Source organism: Callorhinchus milii, unplaced genomic scaffold (genome assembly GCF_018977255.1).
Source record: "Callorhinchus milii isolate IMCB2004 unplaced genomic scaffold, IMCB_Cmil_1.0 Scaffold23, whole genome shotgun sequence".
Classification (NCBI taxonomy): Eukaryota; Metazoa; Chordata; class Chondrichthyes; order Chimaeriformes; family Callorhinchidae; genus Callorhinchus; species Callorhinchus milii.
This window is the reverse complement of record NW_024704764.1, coordinates 10,114,375-10,129,800: the sequence shown is the minus strand read 5'-3', so window position 1 is coordinate 10,129,800 and position 15,426 is coordinate 10,114,375. Positions and strand designations below refer to the sequence as shown.

The window sequence follows — 15,426 nt, the reverse complement described above, 5'->3', positions numbered from 1 at the left end:
GGTCGAAGTGAAGCGCTTCACAGCATTTCATTGTAAACTGTAGTGACTGTGTATTTCAGAGGCAAACGGGGCCAATTTGCCCACAGCGACATCCACCATGATTTTATTTTATTTTATTCTGAGGATTATTGGCCAGGACACAGGGAGAGACTCCCATCTACTGGGTAATAACCCTCCCAAGAACAAGTCCTTCCTGTACGTTCATCAGTCAGTCTCGATGGAGTGGAACCTGGGAATAGAGCAGAGAGAGAGAGAGAGACGTCTGATTCTCAATCTCAAACGTGAAGAGTCCGGAAAAATGCTTCGGCAGCTTTTGTTGAGCAATTTATAAACAAACTGAAACACTTGGGCAAAGTTCAGCTGTTTAAGAGCGTCGTTAAATATCAAGATTAGATTTCTCTTATCTCTTATCTCCTCCTCTGGTCCCCTTTGCACTGACTGCCTGGCTGGCTGATTGGCTGGCACACGGCTTTTCCCCTGACTCCCACCCCTCAGCTCGGGTGCAAACCCTTGGCTGTCCAGCGCCTTGGCACGGCGTCCTAATGTGGAAGGTCCTGTGTAAAGGCGAATGATAAATACCACCTGGTGCCTGTGGGCTCCATCCCGGCCTCCGCAGCTCACCAATGTCAGCCCATCGAAGCTGCACTGATCTGTCGGTGGCCGGGAGGGTGAGACGGGAGATGGTTTCCTTGGATAGCGTCCTGAAGCCATTGAGACTTTGTTTACTGATTGCTGTGTTTATTCAGGAATTTTCCAAAACACGTTGCCAGTTTATAAACGTCTCCAGAAAGGAAATGACTTTCAGCTCAGTTCTTAGTGAGCAGCGTAAATACAGAGTGTGCAGTTGTCTGTGTGTGTGCCAGTGCCAGTGTCTGTGCCCGTAGGTACCTGTGCCCGTGTGTGCCTGTGCCGGTGCCTGTGCGCGTCTTGATGGTGTGATGAAAGACTATGTGACCTATGTGTGTGTGCGTGTGTGTGGTTCAGGACTGTTGGTTTGAGGAAACTCAAGCCCTTACTCATTGTTGAGGGATGATGTATGTGTGTGGTTACTGCCAGGACAGGACCAGTTGCCTTGTGGAAAAGCTAAACTTCAAAGTGTTTCTATATTAAACTAAATGGCTATTTAGCAAATATCTCTGCGGTGAGTCAGAGCTGAGGTGCCGTTTATGGAAAGCAGGGAATAACGTAAGCTGCTCAGTAACCATGGCTGTTTGAGGTTACCAGCTCGGCCGGGCTGTGTGTCCGGAGAATATCCTGCACTCGCTTCTGAAATTAAAATAATAATAATAATTGGGTCACTCAATGCACGACTGTTTGCGGGACGCTGCTGTGCGCAATTGGCTGCCGCATTTTGCCCACAAAATATAGTGTCAATTCACTTCTCAGTATATACTGTGAAGCACTTTGAGACATCTTGACGATGTGATAAGGTGCTATATCAAATGCCGGGATTATTATTGTTATAATAAAACGGAACCTTTGAAATCCAGCCAGTTACCCTGGAGAGGCCTTGCCATGAGGAAACAAAGTCACTACACTGGGCAGCCATTCCTGGGATTACTGGGTTTTGTCCAGTTTGTTACTGTGATGCTTGAGAGTGTTCCTCCTGAAGCTGAACAACAACTTGCATTTACATCCTGCACCTTCACCAGGATAATGTCTGGTAGGGGACATGAGGCGGAGGGGTGGGGGCGAGGCAGTGAGTTCCAACGGTGAGGCACTTAGTTAGCTACCCTTGACTTCAACTTGTGTCCATGCACAACTGTGTGCACACGTGTGTGTGTGTGTGTGGCTGTGTGTGTTGTGTGTCTGTGCGACTGTGGAAAAGAAAACCAGACAAACCTGACGTGTGACCTTGAGATGTTGAAAACAATCCTCCTCTAATCTCCAGAGACGACCCCACTGCATTCGCAACATTCAGGAAACTTGGGGTTTGAAAGCAACAGTTTTACACAAATCACAAATAGTTGCCATGAGGTTTGAGTCCGTGGCTGTTTTGCCTGAAATACTGCGTGTTGGGTATCGTTGGCGATGGGTTAGTTGTAAACAACAGCATTTTGTGTTAATAATAATAATAATAATAATCCTTGCATTTGATACAGCGCCTTATCAGGTCTTCGAGACATCTCAAAGCGCTCAAAAGACGGTGTGTTTTGTGGGTGAAAGGCGGGTGAGGCGAGTGGCACGACTGTGTGCACACTTGTGTTTTGCACATCGCCTGGGCGGGATCTAGATATTTTACACATTGTATTATTTTCATATTGTAATACAAACACTGCTGAGCAAATGGAAACCAGGCCACCTTGGGCACCAACTAAATACAACTTGAAAAGTTGGAATCGGTTTCGAGGTGGCGACATGGAGCCTTTCCTCCTGAGTGAAAGTGTTCACAGACCCTCTCGCCCTCCCTAACCCGCTCTCGCGTCTGTCTGTCTCGGGTTTGAGCGCGAGGTTTCTGTGAACACTAACGATAACCGTCACAGCACTTGTTACAGCACCTCGTCACGTCGGCGAGACGTCTCAAAGGGCTTCGCGGGATTTTTATTGCAAAGTTTTGTGGGGGAAGCGCAGTGGCAGGCAGACAGTGCGGTCAAGTGAGTCGATGCGCTGGGCACAGCCTTGCTGCCTCTGGAGTATTCGAGGGGAAGTTTCTGCGGGAGGAGAGGGTCCTTTCGAGATGGGAAACGGATAAGGAAATTGGAGCTTTACACACTCTCCATTGTCAGCGGAGATGAGCTGAGTCTGAATCACTTTGTGCCCTTGTTTATTCAGGAGCTGGGCTGGTATCGGATGATGCTAAATGTTTAAAGTAACGAGATGGAGGGAGTGGGGGGGCGGGAGGGGTGAGGAGGGGGAAAATGTGAGGAGGGGGGAAGGCGCGAGGAGAGGGGTGGGGGGGCGGGTAATAATCCCAGTGAAATGTATTTGAACTTTGCAGGTCATTAAACGCCAATAAATCAGGGCCTAAAGTGGAAACAGGTGAATAAAGTCGCTGGAAAAATTGAGCAACTTAGCCGTAAAAGGCTCGTTACAAAAGCGTGCGTTGTTCTGGCGCACGTGCTCTGTGTGAGTCCCTCACAGGGGCTGAGCAAGTGAGGAATAACAATGATAACCTTTCCGTTTCGCCCACGAAACACACAGTCGCTACACTTTACAGCGTACCCTGTGAAGCGCTTTGAGGCGTCTCGAAGATACGATAAGACGCCGTCCGTGTCAAATGCAAGGATAATTGTTATTGTTCGATTCCCTGCCTCGTGTGTCAGGAGGATGTCTCAAAGCGCTTTACACCGTCAAGTGTAGTGAGTGTTATCTTTGTAAGCCAACGGCGACGTCCCGAAAACAGCTGTGATGTGAATGGCCGATTTGATATGGCGGAGGATTGTAGAGGGGGAGAGAGAGGGAGGGAGATGGTTAGGGGTGGCTGGGTGGGGGGAGGTGGTGGACTAAATGGAAAGCTGTTTGGGAGCCGGGCAGGACACGAGGGGCTGAACAAACTAATGCGTTGTAAAATTCTCTGGTTGTTTTCAGACGTCCCGAGCCGGTGGGCCCAGGAGCGGTGGGGGTGTGGGGGGGTGGCGGCGAATAGTGCTGCAAGTAGAAGTATTTGGGGCGAGTTTTGCTCTAACCTCTCCACCACTCCCCCGGCCAACGTAGGAACAGGAGGAGGCCATTCAGCCCCTCCTCGAGCCTGTTCGGCCATTCTAGGGCTGATCTGTATCTCAACTCCCAACTGCGAGTGTGCGCGGCTGGAGAGAGGCTGCCCGCCTGACTGCCCGCCTGACTGCCCGTAGGCTGATGATGGAGTGTTGCCCGAGGCAGGCTGTGATATGCCTGTCTCTCTCTCTCTCTCCTCTCCCTCCACACACCCACTGCACTGCATTCATGGCATTACTGAGCCACATTCCAGACACACACACGCACACACTGGCTCACTGCCACGTGTGACTAATGCGATTGGGGTCGAATTGTCTCGTCTGGTATGGGGCATGGGGGTGGGGTGGGGGTTGGCTGTTGGTGGTTGTTGTTTTGTGGCCAGGGCAGGCACTGGGATGTGAAAGCTTTACCCTATTTCCCCTGGATTCAGTGCTCGGGTACATAATGCACCAACTCTCAGCCTGGCGTTAGGAAGCCTCTGCTGTTGGGTACAACTGTTTCCGAATAGAGCATCAACGTGTGTGTCTGTGTGTCTGTATGTGTGTGTCTGTATGGATGGGTGTGTCTGCGGGTATGTCTGTGTGTGTCTGCGTGCGTGTGTGTGTGTGTACGTATGTCTGTGAATGTGTGTGTCTGTGGGTGGGCATGTGTCTGGAGGGGTGTGTGTCTGTGGGTATGTGTGTATGCGTGTGTGCCTCTCTCTCTGTCTCTCTCTCTGTCTCTCTGCGTCTGTTTTCAATGCAAACAACAGCCAGACTGAGCAGCGTTATAGAGCCAGGCCACAGTGATAGCTAATCCTGGAGCCTGGCCAGCGTAAGGAGCTGTGGATACCGAGGAGAGCTGCCCCTTTGTGAGATCAACAGTTCTCTCCACGCACAGAACTGTCTTCTGTGTTACAATCTTTATCATTCTGTAACCCCCCTGGTCCACTCTACCACCTCCCCAATCCCCCCTCTCACTCCCCCCGCACCCCAGCACTCCTGCTGTAATATTTGACTCATTTTCAGGGATGGGGAAAAGAGTCAATCTAGTAACGCGCAGCCTCCCTGGCACTCCATGTGTTGATGCTCCATTTAACTGGAGCTGGCAACTGTCTGTACCGCTTTGTCTCCTCTTACAACATCTGGGGGAAATGACTGTGGCTGATGACAGTCGCAGGCGGTGCAGGGCAGGGCAGCGCTCGGAGACTGGAAATGGTATTTAAGTGGAGGAAAATAGCCCTGATTATAGGGTGAGGGGTGCTGGTGGGGAGGATGGTTTCCTGTGAATGGCTATTACAATGGCTGCCTCTTGGCGTGTGCGTGTTAGTGTGTGTGTGTGCGTGGGTGTGGGTGTGTGTGACTGTGCCTGTGGGTGCATTAGATACGAGAATAGACCAGACACCATCACCCCAGTTCTTCAAAGTAACTGACTTGCGGATGATTGGACATAAAGGACTAAATTACTATCTAGTGTTTATGACGGGGGTGCGGAGGTATATTAGCCTGGTGTGTGCATTGCTTCATGTGAGCTTGCATGTGCTTTGCATGTTCACACATGTGTGTTGTGTGTGCCTTGCATGTGCGTTGCGTGTAGGTGTGTATTTCTTGCGGGGTTGGGAGCGTGGATGAATGGGCATCAGTTTGTGTGTGTGTGGGTGGGGGGGGGGTGCGGGGAATACCTGTTCTGCTGGCGAGTCAGGGTAGGCGGTTTGCTCCCACATGGTGGCGGGTGGAGGGGGGGCGCGCGGCGGGGGTGGGGGTTGAAGTTCAGACCTGGGCTGGAGGCTGGGCTGTTGCTGTAATATTGGGAGCTGGGCTCGGCTGTTGATGTGAGGTTGGGAGCTGTGCTGTTGGTGTGAGGTTGGGTGTTGTGCTCGGCTGTTGGTGTGAGGTTGGGAGCAGCGCTGGGCTGTTGCTGGGCTGTGAGGGAGTTGCACTGAATGCAGTTACAATGCTGCGCTTGTAGTCGGGAATGTTTATATTAGCCATGACCCAGAAAGGAACACGGAACCAGCTGAGGGACTCGGAGGGGGGTTTAAAGTCAACCTGTCACTGCTGTATCTGAACTGTAAGGCTCAAAAGGCTGGGCCCGGGGGGCCGGGGGCTACAGTCTGACAGGGGCTCAGTCCTGCTCCGGCTGATCGAATTGATCCATTAGTTGTTTGATTGATACACTTGAGATGTTGAGCAGGTTTTTAGATGTTCCTGTGGTGTCCGTGTGTCTAATTGGCCATTGGAACTTATAAGAATAATAATCTTATTTGATGTAGCGCCTTATCACAAGTGCTCCAAGACACTACCCTGCATCAAGGCCACTGATATATATATATATATATATATATATATATGTGTGTTGGTGTTGTTCCAGACGTCTCAAAGCACTTTCCCTATTATGTGGAGACCTCTCGCTGGCTCACGTGCATATCGTGTGAAAAGCTAAGCCTCCTGTAGGGGCTGAGCTGACTGTAGGGGCTGAGCTGAGGAAGGGAAGTGAGGGGAACCCTGAGAGGAGCAGGCTGTTCTCTCCATGTAACTGATGGAGTTAAACAAACCTCGAATAACAAGGTCACCAAACAGACAGCGTGCGTATTGATAATTTGTCAGCTTTCACTCTTATAGCGACTGGTGTCCAGAGAAACTCAACAACTGATACTGGTCAGTTCACAGAGAGTCTGATATTAACACTGACACCACTATATAGTCTGATATTAACAGTAACACCTCTATACAGTCTGGTCCACAAGTCTGTTATGAATTCCGTACAGGGGCAGCGTGTTAATCCCGTGACCTGGATCACGCATACATGTATTGTTGCCCAGCACAGAGGAGGGCAGCTGTGCCCCATGTTAATACCGTGACCTGGATCACGCCAGCACAGAGGCAGGGCAGATGAATTTCTCTCACCGATTTGAATCCGGACCTGTGCGGAAATAGTTAACTGCTGCCTTTCGAGTGCTGACAAGCGGGGCTGGAGAGAACAATGTTACTGCGAGGAGCAGGACTGGCTGGTTTGCCAGTCTGAGACCTAAACTGAGGAAGTGGCTGATTATTCCCAAATTTGGTGACCAGATTGCGGAATGTAAAAGGAGCAAACGCTCCCATGTCCGAGCTCCGGCGTTTCGGGTCTGAACTGGCCAGAGCCCTTCCTCTGACTGCTCTCAGATTCTCTCTCTATCCCTCCATCTCCCCCCCACCTCCTTCTCTATCTGTCTATAAATCCCATCTTAAAGGTCCACTGCTTCGACCGCACCTATCGCCCCTTTCCTCCTCTCCCCCCACACCCGCCCCCAACCCCCCACCACTTGGCTCTTTCCCTTCACATCACATTCTGCAAATATTTATCCTAATATGTAATTTTTAAAACAAAAACTGCAGCCTTGTGGATTGAGTATCAACTGATGTCTTTGTATGTGTGTGTGTGTGTGTGTATGTCTGAGTATGTGTGTGTGTGTGTGTGTCTGTCTGTGTGTGTATCTTTTTAAAAATTCTCTTAAACCTCTCCCATTTTTGTGGCCATTATCTTAAGAAAACAATAGTCCGTTGAAGATCCTGTTTGACAAAAACTGTTGGCACTGAGGTCCGGTACCAGGCTCTGTCACGTGCTGGACACTCAGTGTGGTGGAGCCACTCAGATAAAAGTTAGTCAAGTTAGTGTTTCGTTTCTAAGATCAAGGATTGAGAACAAACTGTCCCGGTCTGTGGGTACCACACTCCCTGTGTCCTCGTGGGGTGTGGATGGTGTGTGTGTGGGGGTGGGGGGGGGAAGCTCTCCTCAATATTATCACGATAATAATCCTTGTATTTGGTACGTATTTCACGTCGGGAGGATGTGTCAAAGCGTTTCCCAGTGTGAGACCCAAACTGAGGAAGTGGCTGATTATTCCCAAATTTGGTGACGAGGTAAAGGAGCAAACGCTCCCAAGTCCGAGCTCCAGCGCTTCGGATCTCAACTGGCTACAGCCCTTCCCCTCACCGTTCTCTCTCTATCCCTCTCTCTATCCGTCCGTCCGTCTCTCTCTCCCCAACCCTCCCCTCCCCTCCCCACTCCCATCTGTCTTTAAATCCCTGTGTATGTTATTAGTGAGTCTCAGCCTGCGCACAGCGACGTCTCACCAGCAGCTGCAGAGCGGATGGGACACTCTGTCACGTCTGGTCTCGGGGCTGATGCTGAAGGGGTTAAACAGAGTTGTAAACATTTATAAACATTCCCCCCACAACCCCCCCAGCTCGCTCTGCAGTTAATGACTCACACAGTCTGCAGCGATCGGTCACGGACACAGTCTAGTGTTCAGTCACTTCGCCTCTTCAAAGCAGTGACGGATATGAGACAATATGAAGAGAGGGGGGGGGGGGGGGGCTGGGCTAGATTGGAATCTCTCGCCCCCTATTCCCCCATTCACCCCCCCACCAACACCACCACCGCCGCCCTGAGGAGAGGAAATTGAGAAGGGATATGATTAGAGGTGATTAAGATCTTGAAGCAGTATGACCAGGGTACGGTGGGAAGTGGGGGGGGGGGTGAGGAGGGGTACGATGGGATCTCGGCTTAACGTTGTATCCAAAGGACGGCACCCCCAACAACACAGCGCTCCCCCAGCTCCGCACTGCGCTGCTCAGCCTAGACTATGAGCTCCGAGGGCTGGTGAATAGAACAGCCCGAAAAAGAATGCGCATGTGGATGATGATAATAATAATAATACTTGCATTTGATACAGCACTTTTCACGTCTTCTCGACGTCTCAAAGCGCTTCACAGAATATACTGTAAAGTGAATTGACCGTATGTTTGTGGGCGAAACGAAACAGTCGTGGATTGAAATGACCAATTTATTATTGTTTTGTTTTGGAGGGATTATTATTAGGCTCTGTGTGGAGTAAGGAAACTTGCCCGAGGTCTCGCCCTGACCTGCCTGGAATTGAACCCAGGTCTCTCGCTTGCAAGGCGAGTGCTCTAACCACTGAGCTACAGGACTCCACTAAGATCAGGATAAGATCCTGAGCAGCAAAACGTGCCGTGTAAAAGGGACTGACGATGGGCTGTGGAATTGACGATCATAATCCTTGCATTTGATGCAGCGCCTTATCACGTCTTCGAGACGTCTCCAAGCCCGAGCGGGAGTTGTTTGTGGAGGTTTACAAGTGGAAACAGGGGAATGGAGAGCTTCGGGACCCTGCCCCGGGTGAGGGGAGCTATATAAATGCAAGTTGTTGTTGATGGTTTGGGGTTTTGCTGGGTGTAGGTCCCTCCTGAACTGTGAGCTGAGGGACAGGCAGCTGTAGGCAGGCAAGGCGTCCCTGGCGGGAGAGACGAGGTTTGCTGCGGAAGAAGGAAATGGCTGAGGTTTATGTTGTCAATTAGACAGGAACCAACCACCCTGGGATTTGGCAGCGCCTGCCTGGGGAATGGTAGGAGACATTGGCCAAAGGCTTGGCTCAGAAAGACTCTGCACTGTCCCCTGCTGTCCACATACAGGATGTTCCCCATCCTGGTAACCAGAGCATTAATAATAATAATAATAATCCTCGCATTTGACGCAGTGCCTAATCACGTCTTCGAGACGTCTCTAGGAGCTTCGCAGCGTGTACTGTAAAGTGGAGTGACTGTATATTTTGTGGGACTAAACTCGGACAATAATCCATCATAATAAATAATATTATGATTTCATACGTCATAATAATAATAATAATAATCCTTGTATTTGATGCAGCGTCTGAGCACATTGTTGAGTCGCCTCAAAGTGCTTCACGGGAAACACTGTAAAGGAGTGACTGTGTATTTTGTGGGCGAAACAGCGCCTTTTCGGACTTATTGAGATGTTTCCGAGCAAAGTGCCGGACACGGCTCCTGTGATCTGTGAGCTGAGCTTGGACACTCGGGTTAGTGATGGCCTCTGTTTTCTGGCTGCAGGTTTGAGAAGGGGCGGATCTACACCTACATCGGGGAAGTGGTGGTGTCTCTGAACCCGTATCGCGCCCTCAACATCTACGGCAAGGAGGTGATCGAGCAGTACAAGGGCCGCGAGCTGTACGAGAGACCACCTCACCTGTTCGCCATCGCGGACGCTGCTTACAAAGCTATGAAGAGGAGGTCAAAGGACACGTGTATCGTCATCTCAGGTAGGTGACGGGCAAACATAGCCGCGGCGGTGGGGGGCGGGGGGGTGCTGTGGTGGGGAGTGGGGGGCATAAGATTGATAAGAATTTGCTGACCAAGGTCCATCCAGTTGGCCTTCCACCATCCTGTCCCATATTATATATTGTACCACTGGGGGGGGGGGGATGGTGGGGGGGAGACCGAGATCCATTGGCCCAGGGTCACTGAAGCCAATTACAAGGCCCTCTCTCACCTCCCAAATAAATGTTTTATTGTTTTTATTTTATTTTTGTTTGTTGTTGCCGTTATTTACACTCGTTCCTCACTATGCCGGGTGTATGGTATCTCTCCACTATCTCGCCACGCCGTGCCTGCGCTAACGCTTCTCTCTCTCTCTCTGTCTCTCTCTCTGTTTCTCTCTCCGCTGTGAGTGCAGGTGAGAGCGGGGCGGGGAAGACGGAGGCCAGTAAATATATCATGCAGTACATCGCAGCCATCACCAACCCCAGCCAACGGCAGGAAGTGGAGAGGTAACAAGAGCATCGCATCAAACACTTCACGTGTGGATACAGGCCTGGCTGGGTCAGGGTTTCCTGTTGCTCAAACAGTAGGAAAATAATATAATAATAATAATAACAACAATAATAATCCTTGCATTTGATACAACGCCTTCTCACATCTTCGAGACGTCTCAAAGCGCTTCACAGGATACACTGTAAAGTGTGGTGACTGTATATTTTGTGGGCGAAATGCAGCAGCCAATTCGCACAGCAGCGTCCCCACAAACAATCGTGGATTAAGCGACCAAATTATTATTTTTTTTTGAAGGGATTATTACCCCACCCCCCGGGGAAAGCGATCCGCCAATCGACTAGCGACCAGGTTCTTACTCACTGCTGGTAAACAGAGGCCTGTGTGTGGAGTAGGGAAACTTGCCTGAGCTTTCACCCCAACCCACGCGGAAATCAAACCCATGACCTCTCGCTTGCAAGGCGAGGGCTCTAACCACCGAGCCACAGGAATTTGGTGAGACCGGCGTCTCCTCTGTGTGTTGCAGGGTGAAGAACATGCTGCTGAAGTCGAACTGTGTGCTCGAGACGTTCGGCAACGCCAAGACCAACCGTAACGATAACTCCAGCCGTTTCGGCAAGTACATGGACATCAACTTCGACTTCAAGGGGGACCCGATCGGCGGCCACATCAACAACTACTTACTGGAGAAGGTACCGCTGGCCCCCTCCCCCCGACACACTCCCACCCTCCCTCACTGCCTCCCTCGCTCCCATCGCTAAACACATGTTTCCTGTTCACAGTCCAGGGTGATCGTACAGCAAAGAGGAGAGAGGAGCTTCCACTCCTTCTATCAGGTCAGACTCCGATAGCGTGCGTGCGTGTGTGAGTATGTGAGTGTGCGTGCGTGTGTGTTGTACAGTGTACACCCGTTGATAACTAACGTGCAGATCAAAGGTGTTTCCCAGTCACCATATCTACAGTAAGTGCTGTGAAGCGCTTTGAGACGTTCTCCTGATGTGAGTTGCCCTCTATGATTGTTAAGATTACGATTGTTAGTTTCACCCTGATCTCCATCGAGCTCCCGATGCCCCCCCCACCCCCACTCTCTTCTCCCCACCACTTCCCCACCCCATCCAACAACAACAAATGACATTTACACACAGCGCCTTTCATGTCCCAAGGTGCTGCCCCTGAGCTGGGGATTGGGATGGGGAGGGATGGGAGGGAAGTGTGGCTGAAAGAGGTGACCCCTGGCTGGGCGGTGATTCACACTCACTGGCTCTAACCTCTCCCCTCTCTAACCTCTCACTCGCTCTCTCCCTGCAGCTCCTACTGGGAGCCCCCGAACAGCTGCTCCGCTCCATGCACCTGCAGAGGGACCCCTCGGTGTACACCTTCATCAAGGGCGGGGGAGTGGTCAAGGTGAGGCTGGGCAGGTTGGGGGGGAGGTGGTGGGGGTGCGGGTGGGAGAAGGGGAGGGAGGCTGGTGTGAGTGGGGCGGAGGGGAGGGAGGCTGGTGTGAGTGGGGCGGAGGGGAGGGAGGCTGGTGTGAGTGGGGAGGAGGGGAGGGAGGCTGGTACGAGTGGAGGGGAGGGAGGAGACTGTGTTGTGACTCTCTCCTGTCTCCGCACAGTCCAACATCAACGACGCCGCCAACTTTAAGGTGGTGGCCGACGCCATGAGAGTGATTGGCTTCACCGCGGAGGAGATCCAGACGGTGTACAAGATCCTGGCCACCATCCTGCACCTGGTGAGTGCCCGGCCCGAGACGTCCCAGCGACGGACAGCGCTGTCGAACTCTCTGGGGCGCTGCCCCTGTCCGAGGGTGCCCGGCCCGAGGGACCCTGGCCCGGCCCGAGGGTCCCTGGCCCGGCCCGAGGGTCCCTGGCCCGGCCCGAGGGTCCCTGGCCCGGCCCGAGGGTCTCTATATAAATATTTGCCGCTGTTGTTGTGAGCTGTCGAGGCTACACAGCTGTGGGTTGTGAAACATCGGCACCTGGTGGTGGCGTCCGGAACAACAGGGTTCCAATCCACAATTGGGAATGAGCCTCTGGGTACATGGACGGCAAGTGAGCCCTGGGGCCGGAGGGGAGGGGAGGGGGTGTCCAGAGGGAGTGGGGTTGTTTACTGCCCTGGACTAGTGCAGGGGATCCCCGGCCACCGTTTCCCAGCCAGGTTTTGTGGTCTCCCCCGAGGCCTCAGCATCTGTCTTCCTTTCCTCCGCGCGCTGCTTAATCCTGCGTTAAGCAATTGTTCCCATAGCAACTGCCCGGCTTCCTATTAAACAGGAGCCCGTCACTAATCCGTGATCGCTGAGGGTCCCCAGCAGGCCTGGGAGCTGGCGCTGAGCTTGTGCGCTGTTGAGAAACACGGAGCCTTTCTCGTTCTCTTCCTCCCCCCCCTCCCCTCCTTTCCCCCCTCTTCACCCATCCCTCTCCTCATACCCCCCTCCCTTCCCCTATTTCTCTCCATTCCTTCCTCCCTCCCCTCTCTCATCCTTTGTTGCTTGCACGAACATCACCAACGACTAACGTTTCACACTTTCTCAACATAAACAACAACTGGTGATGACCTTAGCTCTGCTTAACCCACTCCAGGTTTATTAATTGTCTGTCCGTGAGATTCAGATGCATCTACTCTCCTTAACTCCTCTCTCTCTCTCTCTCTCTCTCTCTCATATAAGGTCTCTGTTGAGATGTTAGTTGGCCACACAGCAAAGCCCCAACCAGGTTAATCTCTGGGCGTCCCCAATCCTCTGCTAGAGCCACTTCTCCCACGAGGTACCAGAATCTGTAGACGTTATTTCCAAGGTTTGTTCCCGGGACTTTCATCCAATTCCCATCTAACCCCAACGACTCCATCCCATCCATTCCCATCATGCTCACCATTCCCAGCACAGTGACCACAAACAGAGGGAGGAGGGGGGGTGGGGGGAGAACAAGACCCTTTTATACTGAATGAATGAAGGCGAGGGGTAGAGTTGTGGTGTGTGAGGCTCTGTAGCCTGTGTGTGAGGCTGACACAGCTGTAGGTTGGCCCCAGGGTGCAGTCTTGGTCTCCCGCTGGAGCACAGTGTGACTCGCTGACCCCCTGGTGTCTGTGTTGACCCCAGGGCAATGTGAAGTTTGTGGTGGACGGTGACACGACCTTCATTGAGAACAGTAAGTTGGTGTCGGTGATCGCTGAGCTGCTGTCCACACGCAGCGAGGCCGTGGAGAAAGCCCTGCTGTACCGCACTGTCGCCACAGGCCGAGACGTCATCGAGAAGGAGCACACGGACAGGGAGGCCAGCTACGGGAGGGACGCCTTCGCCAAGGTAATCATATCATAATATTATTAACAATAATAATAGTAATAACAATAACATAAGTAATAACAATAATAATATTAACAATAACAATAATAGCAATAACAAGAGTAATATTAACAATGATACAATAATAATAACAATAATACAACAATAATAACAGTAACAACCATAATAATAATAATAATCCTTGCTCTTGATATAGCGACTTATAAAGTCTCAAAGCGCTTCACAGAAGTGCTTCACTGTAAAGTGTAGTGACTGTGCATTTTGTGGGCAAAATGCGGCAGCCAATTGGGCACAGCAGCGTCCCACACACAGTCGTGGATGGAGTGACCAAATAATAATAATAATAATAAATATTATTTATTTTTGGAGGGATTATTATTACCCGGAAAAGTGATCCGCCATCGACTAACAAGCGGGTTCCTACTGACTGCTGGTAAACAGGAGTGTGTGTGTGTGTGTGTGTGTGAAGTAAGGAAACTTGCCAAAGTTTTCGCCCTGAACCCAACGTCCTCTGGCTTGCGAGGCGAGTGGTCTAATCACTGAGCTACAGGATTGCCTGAGCTGTTGCAGGGGCCACACGGCACAGTAATTGCCTGTGATGGTCTCTGGCTCTCGCTGACGCTGCCCTGACCCGCTGGGTGTTTTCGCTCCTCAGGCCATCTACGATCGTCTGTTCTGTTGGATCGTGAGCAGAATCAACGATATCATCGAGGTGAAGGATTACAACGCCGCAGTGCACGGCAAGAATACCGTCATCGCCGTCCTGGACATCTACGGCTTCGAGATCTTCGACAACAACAGGTAGTCACTGGGACACATGGCTTCCCACAGCCCCCACCCACAGGCACACGGCTTCCCACAGACCCCACCCACAGGCACGTGGCTTCCCACAGCCCCCACCCACAGACACACGGCTTCCCACAGACCCCACCCACAGGCACACGGCTTCCCACAGCGAGCGTCAGCCTGGCCTCGTGTCCCTGCGTAACCTTCTCCCATCGTGCCCGTTGTCTCCGCAGCCTGGAGCAGTTCTGCATCAATTACTGCAATGAGAAACTGCAGCAACTCTTCATCCAACTGGTGTTAAAGCAGGAACAGGAGGAGTATCAGCGTGAGGGTATCCCCTGGAGACATGTGAGCACCAGCGAGCAAGCATTCGCTCTCTCACTCGCTCTCTCACTCACTCGCGCTCTCCCTCTCGGTCGCGCTCTCCCTCTCGGTCGCGCTTGCGCTCTCACTCGCGCTCTCGGTCACGCTCTTCGCTCGCTCGCTCGCTTGCTCTCCAAGCTGGCACTGTGCCAGGGCAAAGCGGCAGAAATATAAACATTTAATGACTTAGTGACTCCCTGGCCTGCGAGGTGGGGCTGTTGTGTGTGAGAGAGAGAGAGAGAATGTGTGTGTGTGTAGGTGTGCGGGGGTATGTTATGGTGTATGTGTGTGGTGGGATAGGGTGGTTCCCAGGTTAGCATGATCGTGCACATGGCTCACAGGTACTCCACACGTGCTTTGCGCGTTGCACATGATTTGCACCCACCCACCATGGTTTGTTCCCCCCCACCCACTCCCTTTTTGTTGTCGTGGCAGATCGACTACTTTAATAATCAGATCATTGTGGATCTGGTGGAACAGCAGCACAAGGGCATCATCTCCATCCTGGACGACGCCTCAGTCAACGTGGGCAAGGTCACCGATGGGATGTTTCTGGAAGCTTTGAACAACAAGCTGTGCAAACACGCCCATTACTCCAGTCGCAAGGTGAGGAGGGGGTGGGAAGGGGAGTGGTGGGGTGGTGGTGGTGGGGGGGTTGGCGGGGGTAGGGGAAATGTGCTGTGGAATTCTCCCCACTTGTGTCAGACACACCACCCGGTG

At 51.9% G+C, this 15,426-nt stretch overlaps 1 protein-coding gene across 1 annotated transcript in view; it reads left to right on the top strand.

The window, feature by feature from the left end:
• myo1d (myosin 1D) overlaps positions 1 to 15,426 on the top strand; it is a 46,149-nt gene that overhangs the window by 4,827 nt on the left and 25,896 nt on the right. Inside the window, exons 2-11 of the mRNA XM_042343331.1 lie at positions 9,543 to 9,751; positions 10,165 to 10,258; positions 10,786 to 10,951; positions 11,042 to 11,095; positions 11,568 to 11,663; positions 11,875 to 11,991; positions 13,354 to 13,557; positions 14,213 to 14,358; positions 14,577 to 14,691; positions 15,142 to 15,312. Coding sequence (XP_042199265.1) covers positions 9,543 to 9,751; positions 10,165 to 10,258; positions 10,786 to 10,951; positions 11,042 to 11,095; positions 11,568 to 11,663; positions 11,875 to 11,991; positions 13,354 to 13,557; positions 14,213 to 14,358; positions 14,577 to 14,691; positions 15,142 to 15,312 — 1,372 coding nt within the window. The remainder of the gene's footprint in view (positions 1 to 9,542; positions 9,752 to 10,164; positions 10,259 to 10,785; positions 10,952 to 11,041; positions 11,096 to 11,567; positions 11,664 to 11,874; positions 11,992 to 13,353; positions 13,558 to 14,212; positions 14,359 to 14,576; positions 14,692 to 15,141; positions 15,313 to 15,426) is intronic.